Here is a 16,964-nt window from a genome sequence, read left to right on the forward strand (position 1 = left end):
CCGTGCTCCTCCATGGATGAACCTTGAAAACATGACGCTCAGTGAAAGACACCAGTCACCAAAGACCACATGTTCCCTGATTCCATTTATAGGAAACGTCCGAAGTTGGCAAATCCATGGAGAAAAGAAAATAGATGAGTGGTTGCAGGAGGAATGGGGAGGGACTGCTGTGGGTTAGAGGACTTCTTTTGGGGGTGGTGACAATGCTCTAAAGTCAGATAGTGGTGATGGTTGCACAGCTCTGTGAATATACTACCAACCACTGAATTAACTGTATATTTTAAAAGGAGGGAAGGGAATATAACGGTGTAGAAATTTGATCTCAACTGAAAAATTCATGCAAACAAAGCTCTAAAGGACCCTAGTTGAGACAAACACGTGTTGGAATTTGTCATTGATGTAGGTTTTGCATCAAATGTATTTTTGTTGCCACAGACAATAGGGCGATGGCATGGAATCTAATTGTAAAAATAGGACCCCCATCCAACCCAACACTTTCATGCTCCCTGGGGTTGGAAATTACTTTCTGTTTCTCCAGAGCCTTCGTATTTGTGGAGAGGGATGATACGAACATGTGTATGTCTTAATGTGATTGTTACCATTGTGAGCTTTTGAATTTTCAAGCCATACATTGAGTGGCACGCACAGAGCTGTTTCTGGGTGGCCAGCGTGTTACTGAGTCCGAGCTCATTCTGCTCGCTGCACGGCAGGCCAGTAAATCAGGAGACACGGTGTTGGGGCAAGGAATCAATGACTTTATTCAGAAAGCCAGCAGATTGAGAAGATGGGGGACTAATGTGCTAGAGAACCATCTTCCTCAAGCCAGAATTTAGGCTCCTTTTATACTAAAAAGGGGGAAGGGGTGTGGTTGGTTGTTGCAAGCTTCTTGGTGTCGGAATCCTTTGTTCTTGCAGCTGTCCATGTGGGTCAGGTCATGGTGTCCCTATAAACCTCCAAATGTTATTTTCTATTCTGTAACTTGTTTTCTCTGTATGAATGGGAAAGTGTTATACCCTTAAAGGTCAGAGCCTTGAGAAGGGGCTCTCCTATATATTTCAGGTTCTAGGCAACATTCTTTTACAAAAGGTGCAGAACCAGCAGGACTCAGCCCAGGAAACAGAGCACAGGGTTAGAGCTAAAGGAACGGACCTCATATGGAGTCAGATTTGTTCTTCCCTACTACAAAAGGGCACTGAGGGTGGAAACATTAATTTTTGAATGAGCTTTGGGTGGGATCCTCATGGAAGCCTGTGGTGGGTCCTCCCGCTGACTTCTGTGTGGCAGCTGGATTGTGTGGTTGTGGGTGGCCAGACCTGTCCTGTTTTTCTGTCCAGATAGCCACCATCCTGGACTGCCATGCGGCCACCCTGCAGCGGAAGGCTGACCGCGAAGTCTTCTTCATGAACACCCAGAGCATCGTGCAGCTGGTCCAGAGGTGAGTCCTGGGCCCTCTGTGGGGAATGGTTGTCACACTCACTGGTCCAGGTCTTGCCCCAGGGTGATGCTCTTTTAAGGCCAGGTTCAAACCGAGAGATGGTGCGTGGGGTCCGAAGCCGCAGTTATAGCCCTGGCACAGCCTTTCCTAACAGCAGCCCTTGACTTCTGTGAATCTCAGTTTGCCAGTTTGTAAAATGGAAATAAAAACACTTCACCCACGATAAATCATCTTGAGTTACAAGCAGATTAATTTTTGTGAAGTTCTGACACGTGATGGGTCCTTGTGGCACCGTTGATTATGAGACAATGGGGTGAAATGGCTTCATGGGCCATAAAGGATGATACACCTTATCTCTTGCGGTTTTGGGAGATTGTTGCAAAGAAGGAGTGGGTGAAGAATATGTATTTTATCTCAAGTAGCTCTTGAGCGGGGAGAACTATTCTGATGATAAAGAACTGCTCTTTTTCGTGGTAACTCTATCTAGCAAGAAAGCTTTGCCTCTAAGGATAGAATCCAAACATTCTCAGACTAGAACAAATTAATTCAGCACATATTCACCATGTGCATGAAACTGTCAGAGGTGCAGAGGATGTAAGACTGTAGGAGACAGCCCTGCTTTTCAGGGAGCTCCCTGGCTCATGGGGACTCATACTGACAATATGGAATTATAGCTGAGGAAAGAGATTTGAGTTTGGATTCCCTGCAAAGTGAGAGTTTCATAGCCAAGGGCTGGAGGTGGGGAGATTCCTCCCCCAGAACACTTCGACTGCTAACCTTAAACCCATCCTTTAGCATCAGAGAAATGCCTCGAAGCAATGAACAAATGATAAGCTAGGTGAATTCCCTAGCAAATTTTTTTTTGTGTTAAACATGCATCTCAAAGCTCTGCCCTATGTTGTGTGCATGTGTTTTTTTCACATTATATTTGAATAAAAGAGGATTTTATGTTCCTGTTCTTTTGCTGTCACTTGGTGATGCTGGGGTGAAGCTGGTCTCAACTTCCCTAAAATTCAGCATCGCGTGCTCTCAGAAACTCAATTCCCTGTGTTCTGAAATCATTTGGAAGAGGAAATGGTTTAAGGAACATCCAGGTTACAATTCATTTTTAAACAGGGAAGTGAAATTTACACAGGGATCTTTTGGCAAATGTCTTTTAAGTTTTGTTTTGTTTTGCAAACTGTCTTGATATCTTGGATGGTTAACTGAAAATTTTTGTTTTCCACCATGCATGCAAGGCTGGCCCCTTTCAGCATCCCAACTCTGTAAGTGTTTTTCCTCCTTTCTGGGGACAGGCTGGCCCCCTCCAGAGGTTCAGAAACTCAGGCCTCTGGTTGGATGCATAACCTTGGCAAGTCATTGCTCTCTTTGGCCTGTGGGATGAACACAAATGAACCAACTCACACGTTCCCTCCCAGACCTAAGGATTAGGGGGTGCAGCCTCCAGATTCCTTTTTTCAAATTTTTTTAAATAATTTTTTTAAACAGAGGTACTGGGGATTGAACTCAGGACTTCATGCATGCTAAGCACGCGCTCTACCGCTGAGCTCTACCCTCCCCTCCTCCAGATTCTTAATGAGTGTTTTCTCCTTTTTCAGTCTTAAAAGCCCTGGCTGTAGATGTCTCAGGCACCCCAGGAAGTGGCGTTGATCGTTAAGACAGCTTTCCCTCCCTCCCCAGATACCGCAGCGGGACCCGCGGCTATATGAAGGCGGTGGTGTTGGATCTCCTGCGAAAATATTTACTGGTTGAGCACCATTTCCAACAAGGCAAGAGTCGTCGCCACTGGCACTGGTGACCATCCGCGGGGGCAGGGGGGCCCCCGGCCTTACCCCACACGGCCTTTTGTCTCCCTCCAGCCCACTACGACAAGTGTGTGATAAACCTCAGGGAGCAGCTAAAGCCAGACATGTCGCAGGTGCTGGACTGCATCTTCTCCCACGCGCAGGTGGCCAAGAAGAACCAGCTGATGATCATGTTGATCGTAAGCAGGAAAGGGCGCCCTTTACCTAGAGCAGGGTAGCTCAGGGGTCCGCTGACTGTTTCCAAAAAGGGCCAGAGAGTAAATATGTTAGACTTTGCCCATGATACGGTGGCTCTTGACCTCTCAAAGCTGCCCACTGTACAGTGCAAGCAAACAGGCGGGGCTGGGTCCCCATGAAACTTCGTTTACAAAACCAGGCAGTGGGTGGGTTTTGTCAGCCCCTGGGGATTATCATGACGAACCCACAAAGCACCTACTATGTGCCAGGTGCTCCTGACTTGAAATACTGACTCATTTCATTTTCCCAGCAATCCTAGGGAGGCAGGTACTGTTCTCACCCTCCTTTGACAGAGCACAGAGAGGTGAAGTCACTTTCCCAAGGGCACCCAGCTTGTAAGGGCAGAGCTGGGATTTGAACCCACAACCTGGCTCCAGAGTCCTGCCAAGCTATTATTAGTCAGGGGACATTGGATTTGGAGGCTTTTGCAGTAGATCTTTCATTTTGCCTTCTTGGAGAAGCATAGAATTTCTTTGTTCTTACTTCTACTAGGTAGTAACTAGCCCTCCTTTATAGCTAAAGATTTTTTTCCCTTAATATGACTTGGAAAATGTTAAGAGGAACAGATCACAGCAGAGACTCGGGCTTGGCTGACAGCAAGAAGGAATTGGCAGATTTTTTTTTTTTTTCTGTAAAGGGCCAGAGAGTAAATATTTCAGGCTTGTGGCCCTCTAGCCTGTGCTGAAACTACTCAGCCCTGCTATTGTAGCGTGACAGCAGCCGTGGACAATATGTGAATGAATGTGCATGGCTGTGTTCCAATAAAACTTTATTTACAAAACTGGGCAGTGGGCCGGATTTGGTCCTGGGCTTATAGAACAGTGAACATCCTGACAAGGTAGATTCATAAATATTGATATTTTTGTAAAGAATCATTTAAAAATCTAGTGCGGTATGAGACTATTTTAATCGTCGCTGCACTTGAGAATCACCTGGGGTGGCAGTGGGGAGCTTTTAAAAAATACAGATGCCCAGGCCCCACCCTTGGTTCATTAACCCAGGGTCTCTGGAGGTGGGGCCCAGGCATTAAAACTTTTTGAAAGCTCCTCCGATGGGAATCTTAAACAAAGAGACTGTGTATTAGATAATATTATTGGTTGAATGTTCATTTCTTGGGGTGTTTTAACAGTTCTCCAGTTAGCTGGAGAAGCTCTTTTTCTCAAGGAGGTACATTCTGAAATAGTGGGAAGGGTCATGGTGTCTGCAACTGATTTTCAAAAAAAAACGTGTGTGTGTGTGTGTGTGTGCAGGCATGCGTGTATGCTTGTTAGAAAAGAGCAAATGTAGTATTAGTTGAGCAATTGCTGAATCTAGATGGTGAGTATAGGGTTCTCAATGTACCAATTTCCGTGTAGTTTTGAAATTCTTCATGATTAAATTTGGGGCCGAAGCTGCCTCATGTGATTGCAACAGGCAGCCAGGATTAGGAACTTATTATGCCCAGGGATGCATCCAGTCTTGGGGGAAATTCCATTGCTAAAATAATATAACGCTTTCGAAAGTACGTCCTTTGGATGGAGTTTTTTTTAAGTTTGAGCCTTTGTTGAGCAAAGCACACCTGGAAATGAATGGAAAGGGTCTAGCTGCTTGTCTGGCCATTGTAAGAACCTATTACAGTGATGCAGACACTCAGATGTCTTTTTCTTTGTGCCAGGAGTTTAGGGCATGTTTTGGGCTGGATTAATGGGTGAATGAATGAACAAACGGAGGGTCCCTGGTGGAGAGTGGTTAAGGGTGTGTGTATCAGGCTGTGCTAGGTGTGTTCAGAGGGCCAGGCAGCAGGTTTGCTGGGACGGCCACACCCCTGGCCAAGGCTGAGTGCTGGCACGTTTTCTTGTGCTGCGGCGGAGCCATTTGGATTTTGTTTCTATCTCCCAAAGGATGAGCTCTGTGGCCCAGACCCCTCCCTGTCGGACGAGCTGACCTCCATCCTCAATGAGCTCACTCAGCTGAGCAAAACTGAGCACTGCAAAGTGGCCCTCAGAGCCAGACAGGTAGGGTTGTGGACTGTGGTCCCCACTGTGCAGGGGGGTCACGGGGTGCTGTCCTCCTCCCACACTTGGCCCCCACTGCACGCTGCCGCTGCTGTCCCATGTCTGACCCGCAGGGCCCGGCCCTTGGTTTCTCCCCGGTGAGGGTGGCTCAACCCACCCCCTCCATCCCCTCCTGCTGCAGGTCCTGATTGCCTCCCACCTCCCCTCCTACGAGCTGAGGCACAACCAGGTGGAGTCCATTTTCCTGTCTGCCATCGACCTGTACGGCCATCAGTTCTGCCCGGAAAACCTCAAGGTGAGGCTGTCACCATCCGTCCACTTTGCACAGAGCTCGTGCAAAGGCCCAAGTGGGGCCTGAGGGTGGGAAGCGGGCTCCCCTAGCCCTCAAGGTGCTAGGCGTGGGTGCAGAGCGCAGTTGCAGACACCAGTGATTTAGTGCATTGTGGCCGGGGCTGCCTGAGGGGGCCCCTGGGGAGGCTCTGGGAGAGGTTTTGTCCTGCAGGATGGACAGCGCCTCAAAGCCTCCTCTCCTAAGAGGTGTGATTTTAAAAATTCACATGTGCTGGGGCTTATTGGAAATTGCGGGCACTCACATGGCTGGGTCGTGGCTTCATCTTCCCAGGGCTCCCCAACCCCGAAATCTGGTTCATTTACAAGCTTCCAGCGCCCCCTCCACGTCTGGAGCTGTGAGCCCTGGGAGAGGAGTCACCCCAGAACTGCTTCCATGTTCAGATCTCGTGGGTCTGGCGCACCGGCAGCATCTCCTGATAACAAAAGGACCCACCTCTCTTTCCTACTCCCGTCCCTCCGGCTTCTCTGAGTGTTGGTTAAAACTTGCTTACTTTTCCTTTTTCTCCCTTTCCATGTCCTGCAGAAATTAATACTCTCAGAAACGACCATATTTGACGTCCTGCCGACTTTCTTCTATCATGCTAACAAAATCGTTTGCATGGCATCCTTGGAGGTAAGCAGAAGAGAGGCCCCCGGGACAGCACCAGTACTGACCACGCCTGTCCTAGCTCCCACTGCCCGCCCGGTGCACCCTTAACCCTGGGCCCCATGCCTTGCAAACGTGATCTTATCATTCTCTCTACAAGGTAGGTCCAGTTACTTACACCCATTTTACAGAGAAGGGAACTGAGGCTCAGAGAGGTGAAGCAACTTGCTTGAGGTCACACAGCTAGGCAGTGGGAGACCGGGGATCCACATTAGGTCTGTCTTGGTCCAGAGTCCTTGCTGGTAACTTCTGCTCTCTTGTGTGCCATCCCAGCCTTCTCCGGGCAGGGCAGAGTTAAATACTAACTCCCAGCGACCAAGTCTGAGGCATTTCATCCAGACTTTCTGATTTATCTTTGAATATTTTTCTACTTGGAGCTATGAGAGGTGGAAGGAGCCTAGGTGACAATTTAAGGTGACCTCCCTATGTGTCGGGCAGAGATAAGCATGACCAGTGGCAAAATCCAGATCAGAGCCAGGTTTTCTGCTTCTGTTCTGGTCCTCCTGAATTCAGGGGACTCAGATTCCAAAGATTTAGTATGGAGAAAGAATTTAAAATGCCTTAATTTTATTGCTTACATGTTGAAATGATAATCATTTAGGTATTGGGAATAAAATGAAATATATTATTCAACTTATTTTTACCTGTTGCCTTTTTTTTTTAAAGTGGCTACCAGACAATTTGAAATGAATTTAAAATTGCGTATGTGGCCCGTGTTACAGTTCTTCTGGACAACATTACTCTAGAGCAGGACTCGGCAAACTATAGCTATAGCCCATGGGCCACAGCTGGCCCACTGCCTGATTTTGTCAATAAAGTTTTATTGAAACAGCCATGCCCATTCATCTACATATTGTCTGTGGCACTAATGGGCTACAACGGCAGAGTTGAGCAGTTGTGAAAAAGATGATGTATTTCACAAAAGCCTAAAATGTTTACTCTCTAGCCCTTTGCAGAGAAAGTAACGTTCTGAAAAGTGAGCAAATTTGCTCTTAACGTCTGCTTAGGGATCACTTCGAGATCGTTCCTGGTACCCTCCAGCCTGAGTTTTCTCAGGTTTTGGGGCACTATGCCCTCTGTGCTTCTGTTTCATTAGGTTTATGTGCGGAGGGGCTACATCGCCTATGAGTTAAACAGCCTGCAGCACCGGCAGCTCCCGGATGGCACCTGTGTGGTGGAATTCCAGTTCATGCTGCCCTCCTCCCACCCAAACCGGTACAGAGTGGTACCCACCTGCGGGGTGCCTTGGGTTTCTTTCCTCCTTGATGGCTGTAGTTCTGTTTCTGGAGGGACCCAGCAGGTATGTCTGGGAACGCTGCTGGGGAGACCTCAAGGACACCACTTCCCCACCCTGGCATCTCCCCAAATCGCCATTCTGTCATCTGTCAGATGGAAAGAACCCACAGCCTACCTCCTACACCTGCACCGTCCAGTCTGGTAGCCACTGCCCACCCATGGGATATTTAAATTAAAATGCATGAAAATTAAATTAAAATTTCAGTTCCTCAGTCACACAGGCTGCATTTAACTCTGCAGTTGCCACAGGCTCACGTGCAGCTCATGGCTGCCATATTGGACGTTGCAGTTCCAGAACATTCCATCACCACCAAAAGTTCTATTGGACAGGGTTGTCCAAGACCACGATGAATAGTAAATGAGATAAGACACCTGCAGCCTTTAGGACAGTGCCTCACACGCAGAAAGCTGTAGATGAACACAGGATCCCTGCGATGATCAGACTGATACTGTTATTATGATCTGACCGCAGGATGTGGGTCACCTCTATGCTAAGTGCTTTCACGCTGTTTCGTTCAGCCCTCACAATCTGTCACCCCCAAACGTGTTCTCATCTCCGTTGTACAGCTGAGGAGCCCCAAGGTCTTTGCTTGCAAACTGTGGGAATTTGAGCCCAGGCTGTGTTCTCATTTCAAAGTTCTTTACAGTGTTTGAGGGCTCTCTGGAGCCAGCAGCCGGGCCACACGTGTCGGCCTGTTTGCATCCTCATGAGGTTCTCACCCGGGGACATCCTGGTGTGTCTTTGTTGCCCCTCACCATCTCCTTTTCTTTCTTTCTTTTTTAAATTGAAGTTTAGTTGATTTACAACATTGCATTAATTTCAGGTGTACACCAAAGTGATTCAGTTCTATATATTTTTTTTTCTGATTCTTTTTCATTATAGGTTATTACAAGATATTGAATAGTAGTATCTATGTGTTCATCCCATACTCCTAATTTATCCCCCCACCCCTTTTCTCTTTGGTAACCATAAATTTTCTATACTTGTGAGTCTGTTTCTGTTTTATAAGTTCATTTGTATAATTTTTTAGATTCCACATATAAATGATATCATATAATATTCGTCTTTCTCTGTCTGACTTACTTCACTCAGTATGATAATCCAGGTCCATCCATATTGCTGCAAATGGCAGAATTTCATTCTTTTTTATGACTGGATAATGTTACATTGTGTGCATGTGTGTGTGTGTGTGTGTGTGTGTGTGTGTGTGTGTGTGTGTATGCCACAAATTCTTTATCCAGTCATCTGTTGATGGAGACTTAGGTGGCGTCCACGTCTTGGCTGTTGTGAATAGTCCTGCTACACCTTCTCTTTTCCAATCCATCTTATTTCCGCGCCCGAGGTATCATTCCCTTCAGGTAGAGTATGACACCTTCTACTGAAGCAACAATGTCTCCCTGGGATTTGGAGCCTTTTCTTGTACTTTTCTTCATCCCTCTGTTTCTGGTTCTCAGAGGGGTTCCCAAAGGCCTTGCCTGGGGCTAGAATGGTCTCATTAGAATTTGGGCATTGAGTCGATCTTAACATCTATATGGGCAACAGTGTTAGTGCTTTCTCTCTCTCTTTTTTTTTTTTTTTGGAAGTATAGTTGATACATGTTACAGGTGTACAGAATAGTGACTCACAATTTTTAAAGGTTATACTCCATTTATAGTTGTTATAAAATATTGGTTATATTCCCTGTGTTGTACAATGTATCCTCTTAGCTTATCTTATACGTAATAGTGTGTCTCAGCTCCCAGTGGGGCCAGGCTGGGCCCTCTGCACCTGTGTCTGTAGACCCAGACACGCTGTAAATTGGGTCATGGGACCAGAGGGAAGGTCAGACAAGAAGCCAGCATGGCCTCCTGCAGCCAGGATTTAGTTCCAGACCCAAGGGGCACTGAGCACAGCCAGAGGTGGGAACTCAAGAGCATGGCTGTGCCTGAGGGACTCCTGCCCTAGTTCCAGAAAATCAGCCCAGTGAGGCCAGACCTTTCCATGTTTTTTTCCAAGAGAAGCAGGAAATCTAGACTTAAAAAAAAAAATCCTCAACTTTCCAGTGTAGATAGCTAATTAATGTGTAGGAATATATTAAAGGTACCACATAGTCCAATGTTCATAGCAGCATTGTTTACAGTAGCCAAGACAGGGAAACAACCCAAGTGTCCATCAACAGATGAATGGATAAATAAGATGTGGTGTACACACACACACACACACACACACACACACACTGGAGTACTACTCAGCCATAAAAAGAATGAAATTCTGTCATTTGCAGCAAAATGTGGATGGACCCAGAGAATATTACGTTTAATAATGTAAGTCAGAAAGGAAAACAAATACCATATGACATCACTTATATGTGGAACCTAAAAACAAAACAAATGAATGTATAGAGCAAAATGGAAACAGACTCACAGGTATAGTACAGAGCACAAACTAGTGGTTACCAGTAGGGAGAAGGAAGTGGGGAGGGACAAGATAGGGGTATGGGATTGATACAAACTACTGTGTACAAAATAGATAAGCAACAAGAATATATTGTACAAAAAAAAAGTGCTGAATAGATCAGTCAATCTGGAGCCAGAGAGTCCATCTGTGGGCCAAATTCAGCCCATGCTGCCCTGCCAGGGTCACCTTTGCATTTAGCTATCCGGGAGCAGGGGGCCTGGCTGATGATTTCTGCGATATCCAACAGGAAGGCACAGATGGGCCCTGCTTCACCTGGGTTGGGATCCCCAAGAGCATCCCCAATTTCTACAATTCACTAGGAAGGTTTCCAGGATTCAGCCTAGAGTCATGCGCACCACTATGACTTATAGCGAAAGACACAAAGCCTGGTCAGCAAAGGACTTGGGGTCAAGTCCGGAGGACACCAGGCGCAAGCTCCCAAGAGTCCCATCCCATTGGAGTCACCCAGGATGTGCATCGAGTTGTGATGATGTGTGTGCAGTGTCGTCCAGCAGCTGCTCAGAGGCTCACCGCCCTGGGTTTTCTCTGGGAGCTGGTCACATAGGCACCCTCTGCTTAGCACGTACCAAAATCCTCGAGTCCAGAAGGAAAGCTCAGCAGAAACCACAAAGTACAAACAATATGGGCTCAGTGAGCCTCCCTCATCATTTAGGGGATGGTGGGAACCCTCCTGGACTTCCTGGACACCAGCCTAGGGCCAGCCTTTCAAGCAGGTGTCCTTTTCAGGAGAGCAGCTTCAGGCTTCATGCTTTGTTGACTCTTGTCTGCACCCCCCGATCTGATGCACACCCCCTCCTTCGCTCAATACCAGAGCCTGGCTCTAACCACCCAGGGCACCCATTTGGATTTGCTCCTGGTATGCAGTCCTGGGGGTAGTACCTGCTTCAGCTCCAGTACGCTGCTGGCCTAGGGCTCAGTTGTGGTTTCTGAACCTGTCCTGAGTGCAGTTTGATTGAGGGGAGGGGTACAGGAAGCAGAAGCCTAGAGTGTCCTTTAGAACCAAGCCTGGGCCCTTAGCAGGCCCAGGGGCTGGGGCTCTCCAGGAGAAATTGATGCTGGCAGTTCCTTCTCTGTGGCTGAGTTCACTAGTGTGGATTTAGTCTGGGGACATGTTAGGACTGGATTGGTATGCCTGCGTGTACCATTCATTCATTCATTCATCTGTTGAGTTCTTGGTCTACAACCAGGTCTGGGGGAATCAGACAAGACTCCCCAGCCCCCGGCCTCCACCCTTGTTCCCTCCACCCCCAATTCTGAGCCCCCCTCTTTGCAGTCCTGGCTCACCGAAGCTTCCAGAGCAGGAACGACTCTTGGGGGCCAGATCTGGGAGCAGCTGCCTCATCCCCAGCTCCCTGTCCCCATGCCCCCCGCAGGATGGCCGCCCCCATCAGTGTCACCAACCCTGAACTGCTGAGACACAGCACGGAGCTCTTCATGGACAGTGGCTTCTCCCCACTGTGCCAGCGGATGGGAGCCATGGTCGCCTTCCAGAGATTCGAGGATTTCACCAGGTACCCAGCGTGGCCTGGTCTCCCTGGAACACCCTGAGCAGAGGGGTTGAGTGAGCTTGACCACCCCCCCACCCCTTCATTGCACACACTGCACACACGGGTTGGGGCGACCCAGACACGTGACACAGCAAGTTAATATCAACATATCAGGGGAAGGGTAGAGCTCAGTGGTAGAGCGCGTGCTTAGCATGCACGAGGTCCTGGGTTCAATCCCCAGAACCTCCTCCAAAAATAAATAAATAAACCTAATTACCTCCTTCCCCCCCAAAAAAACTAAAACAAAATAGTAACAGATTAATAATATCACAGCCGAGAGTGTGGGCGTCAGCACCCCCTGCGTTTGAATTCTGGCTCTGCACTGCTTCCAAACTGTGAGACTCTGAACAAAGTATTGAACCTCTCTGTACCTTCGCTTTCTCATCTGTGTGATGGGCATTAGAGAAAGATCTCCTTCATAGGGTCACCAGGAAAATTAAATGAGATAATACATATAAAATACTGTATTTTAAACTGTAATTCATGTGTAAAAAACAGAGTCAAAAACTTCAGCATTGTTGCCCTCTTTTCAGCTTGGTCCTGTGTGTTCTGCATCAGGCTTAGATTATACTGTATCTTTTTTTTCCACAAGTTGTTTCACTATTTCTTTTTTGTTGCTATTGGAGTAAGATAGATTTACACTGTTGTGTTAATTTCAGTTGTACAGCATAGTGATTATGTTACACACACATATATTGTCTTTTATTACAGCTTATTACAAAATACTGAATATAGTTCCCTGTGCTATGAAGTAGGCCCTTGTTTTATATCTTATATATAGTAGTGGGTCTCTGTTAATCTCATGTTCCTAATTTGTCCCCTCCTGCCCCCCCACAGTTATCTTGTATCTTCACAACAGCCTCGGGAGGTGCAGTGAATACTTTTGTTATCTTCAGTTAACTCAGAGAGATGAGATGAGGTTGTAGGGGTCTCCCAGCCAGTAAAAAGGGGACCCCAGCGATGCCCCAAAATGTTGGAATCCTTTCCTTTATTCACCATCTCACATTTTGCTTTTCTTTTCTGTTGTTTTATGAGGGGGCTGGGAGTGATTGAGTTTGTTTGTTTATTTATTTATATTTGGAGGAGGTACTGAGGATTGAACCCAGGACCTCGTGCATGCTCAACATGGGCTCTACCACCTGAGCTATACCCTCCCCGCTATTCACCATCTCAGATCATGGAGGTTCATTCTTCCCTTTTGGGAAGAACCCCATCGATGGTGCCTTGCCAGGAATCGCATGAACTCTGCACAGGCTTGGATGCGCTTACAGAGTGGTGGTTGGGAAAGAGGGAGGGTCCCGGTCTGACCTGTGACCTCCTGGGGCAGCAGCCCCTCACCCTCCCTCTCTGCCCTGCACCCCCAGGAACTTTGATGAGGTCATCTCCTGCTTCGCCAATGTGCCCAAGGACACCCCCCTCTTCAGCAAGGCCCGCACTACCCTGTTCTCCGAGGACGACAGCAAGGTCAGTGTCTGGGCAGGGAGCAAGCCGAGGAGGGGATGGGCTGGGGCCCCGGACCCTTCTACTGCCTACCCTTGGGTTCCTCTCCCAGAGTCTCCGAGAAGAGCCGATCCACATCCTGAACGTGGCCATCCAGTATGCGGACCACCTGGAGGACGAGCAGCTGGTGCCGATTTTCCGGACATTTGTGCAGTCCAAGGTGTGCTGGGCATCCTCTGGTTCTGGGTCCCTGGAGAAGGAGGAGGGACTATCTTGCTGAAGTGTCTGTGTGCCCGGAATCCTGCTGAGTCCTTCAGAGCCACAGACCTGGCTCCCCATCCTAGCTCTGCTGCACCGGTGACCTTGGGCACCACGATAGAACATGCAGAACCTCAGCCTCTTCCTCAGTCACACAGGGGTGGCGTTTCTCTCTCTCCGGGTGTTGCCATGATGAGATGTCACAGTACATACACCACTTAGCCCAAAAGACACATTCAATAAATAGTTTTGGAGTTTGGGGGAAATGTTTTTCTTGGGATAAGCCAGAAAACACAATTTTTAAATGGTCACTTACATTAACAACTGCATATGCAAATAATTGTGGGTTGGCTTTATAAACGTGGTGACCGTTGCCAGCATGGATGCTCACCCAGCAGTAGGGACAGCTGTTACATAGGCTCAGGGATCCTGTCTGCAAACAGATGTGGAGCAGCTTGGCAAGCGTAGGTAGTATAAATATTGGGAAGGTGCTGTGTTACCGCTGGCAGGTTACTTAACCTCTCTGATCCTTACTTTTCCCATGTATACAGTGGAAAGAACTAACAGCCAGACAGTGTGCCTGGCAGATCTGATTAATTTCTGAGCTAAAAATCTCAGCACCCCATTTTATAGACTGTTCTGGCCCCTTCTTGAGCCTCCTTCGCATGACTACCTCTCCCCGGCCAGAGATTACCAACTACTATTCTGACTTCCAACAATATCTATTCTGTTTTTTCTGCTTTTGAGTTTTGTATCAATTAAGTCATACAGTTTGTACTTTTCTGTGTCAGGCTTTTTTACTCATCTTTTTAAATAATATAATATATAAGGGTCACTTAATGCCAATTTCATTAAAGAGTTCATGAAATGTTAAAAATATATATATATGTATATATAATACATATATTTTAAAATATATTTTTTAATGAGTTTTTTCTTTGGGGGGTAATAGGTATTTATTTGTTTGTTTGTTTATTTTAATGGAGGTACTGGGGATTGAACCCAGGACCTCGTGCATGCTAAGCACGGGCTCTACCACTGAGCTATACCCTCCCCCCCATATATATATATTTAATAGCTTTATTGAATATAGTTCACATACGCACTATTCCCCCATTTAAAGTGTACAGTTCATTGCTTCTCGGTGCAGTAGTCCCTTCATCTGCAGTTTTGTTTTTCAGTTTCATTTTCCCACGGTCAGCCACAGTACAAAAATATTAAATGGAAAACCCCAGAAATAAGTAATTTATAAGTTTTAAGTTGTGCACCATTCTGAGTAGCATGATGAAATCTCTTGCCATCCTGCTTTGTCCTGCCAGGATGTGAACCATCCCTTTGTCCAGGGTATCCACCCATTAGTCACTTAGTAGCCGGCTCGGTTATCCCATCAACTGAGGTGGTATCACAGTTCTTGTGCTAAGTCACCCTTATTTTACTTAATATTGCCCCCAAAGTGCAAAAGTAGTGATGCTGGCGATTCGGACATGCCAAAGAGAAGCCGTAAAGTGCTTCCTTTAAGTGAAAAGGTGGAAGTCCTTGTTTTCATAAGACAGGAAAAAAAAAAAAAAAACTGTCAGCTTTGTTGCGGAGAGCTACGGGAAGAATGAATCTTCTATCCGTGAAATTGTAAAGGAGGAAAAAGAAATGAATGCTAGTTGTGCTGTCTCACCCCAAACGACAAAAATTACAGCCACAGTGAGTGGTAAAGGCTTAGTTAAGATGGAAAAGGCATTAAATTTGTGCAAGAAAATGTTTTGAGAGACCACTGATATAATTTCTATTACAGTAGATAGCTATAATTGATCTAGTTTTGTTATTATTGCTGTCAGTCTCTTACTGTGCCTAATTTGTAAATTAAACTTCATCGTCAGTATGTATGTATTGAAAAAAAATAGTATATATACAGTGTTGGGCACTATCCGTGGTTTCAGGCATCCGCCAGGGGTCTTGGAATAAATATATTCCCCCATGAATAAGGGGAGACTATTATATATTCATAAATTTGTATAAGCATCATTGTATTTTAGAATATTTTCACATCCACCAAAAAACCCTGTATCCATTAGCAGTCACCCCATTTCCCCCTCAACCCAACACCCTTTCCCCGGCCCTAGGTAACCACTAACCTACTTTCTGTTTCTATGCATTTGCCTATTCTGAATATTTCGTATAAAAATGGGATTTCATACAGTATGAGGTCTTTGGGAACTGGCCTCTTTTACTTAGCATGCATTCAAGGTTCGTCCGTGTGGTAAGGTGCATCAGGCCTTCACTCCTTTTTGTGGCCAAGTATGATTCCATTTGTGTTTGGCTTTTAATGCAGAAAAACATCCTTGTGGATTGTGGACTCCGAAGAATCACATTCCTAATAGCCCAAGAGGTCAGTCCGATTCTCAACGCACCTGTGTGAGTCCTTCCCCTCCTTCAAGACCCAGGGCCATTTGTTTGACGTTTACTCTGTAGATTGGGGTGGAAAAGATCAGTGGCTAGAGGAGAGACGGCTTTCCGATGATTCCTTCTGTAAGGGGACTGGGTTCTGGCTAAAAATCACAAAACAGGTATACAGAGATTTCAGTGGGTCTTGCTTGATTTAATTGTCTTTTCTATGGATTTCTTTTTGCAGAAAGAATTTCCCAAGTTTTTCACATTCAGAGCAAGAGACGAGGTAGGGTGAAGAGCTCCCCGGGCATCTTTGGTGTTCAGGAAGAATGTGGTCCCCAGTCCTTCTGGTCTCCCCATATTCTAGAACGTGCAGATTTGTGTAGACCCCAGCCTTCCTCTGGGATGGTATTTCCAGTGAGAGCCCTGGGTTTCTATGTGGAGCTCAAACCTTGTGTTTTGCGCTCCAGGTTTCTCTCTCACCTGGATGCCTTTTGTACTTGCTGGTGTAACTCAGTGAGATGGTTCCCAACCTCTTTTTCTTATGTTCTTCTAGAACAATGGTTGGCAAACCATGGCTTGCAGGCAGGCCCCCTGTTTTTATAACCAGAGTTTGATGAGAACAGAGGCCATGCCCATTAATCACTGACTGTCTCCTGTGGCTTTTTTGCTTCAGCAGCCGAATTGGGTACATCAGCCCTCCGTATCTGCGGACTCCACATTCGCGGATTCAGCCAACCACCGATGGAATCTCCGAGGTTGGCTGAATCCGTGGATGTGGAACCTACAGACCACATGGTGGAGGGCCGACTGGTTGTGACTGACAGTATAGTCCATCAATCCTCTGCCCTTTTAAGAAAAAGTTTGCCCATCCCTGTTCTAGAACAGGTGGGCTTGTTGCCAGCACAGATCCAGGAGGCCACCAAACCCTGTTTTTTAATTTATCCAAAGTCTGACTTTCCTAGTTAAGACTCATCCTTTCTCTAGTTTCTTCATTTTCTTTTCAGTTCGGTCTCCAGCTCCATCAGTCTCTTCCTTTTGGGGACCAGTGTCTACAAGGAAATCAGGGGTTAGTGACTTCTTGGGAAATATTCTGTGCTGTGACAGATAGAAAACAG

The 16,964-nt window shown here is 46.6% G+C and overlaps 1 protein-coding gene across 5 annotated transcripts in view; it reads left to right on the plus strand.

Moving 5' to 3' along the window:
* ACACB (acetyl-CoA carboxylase beta) overlaps positions 1-16,964 on the plus strand; it is a 94,697-nt gene that overhangs the window by 54,282 nt on the left and 23,451 nt on the right. For all 5 annotated transcript variants that reach the window (XR_004316645.1, XM_014551888.2, XM_032471622.1 and 2 more), the window contains exons 21-32: positions 1,335-1,435; positions 3,116-3,204; positions 3,295-3,419; positions 5,358-5,471; positions 5,653-5,766; positions 6,346-6,435; positions 7,565-7,683; positions 11,596-11,733; positions 13,134-13,233; positions 13,322-13,429; positions 15,791-15,847; positions 16,091-16,132. Coding sequence is in view for 4 of the 5 variants with exons in the window: in XM_014551888.2 (XP_014407374.1) it covers positions 1,335-1,435; positions 3,116-3,204; positions 3,295-3,419; positions 5,358-5,471; positions 5,653-5,766; positions 6,346-6,435; positions 7,565-7,683; positions 11,596-11,733; positions 13,134-13,233; positions 13,322-13,429; positions 15,791-15,847; positions 16,091-16,132 (1,197 nt within the window). In the remaining variant the exon portion in view is untranslated. The remainder of the gene's footprint in view (positions 1-1,334; positions 1,436-3,115; positions 3,205-3,294; positions 3,420-5,357; positions 5,472-5,652; positions 5,767-6,345; positions 6,436-7,564; positions 7,684-11,595; positions 11,734-13,133; positions 13,234-13,321; positions 13,430-15,790; positions 15,848-16,090; positions 16,133-16,964) is intronic.

This window comes from Camelus ferus, chromosome 32 (genome assembly GCF_009834535.1).
Source record: "Camelus ferus isolate YT-003-E chromosome 32, BCGSAC_Cfer_1.0, whole genome shotgun sequence".
Lineage (NCBI taxonomy): Eukaryota > Metazoa > Chordata > Mammalia > Artiodactyla > Camelidae > Camelus > Camelus ferus.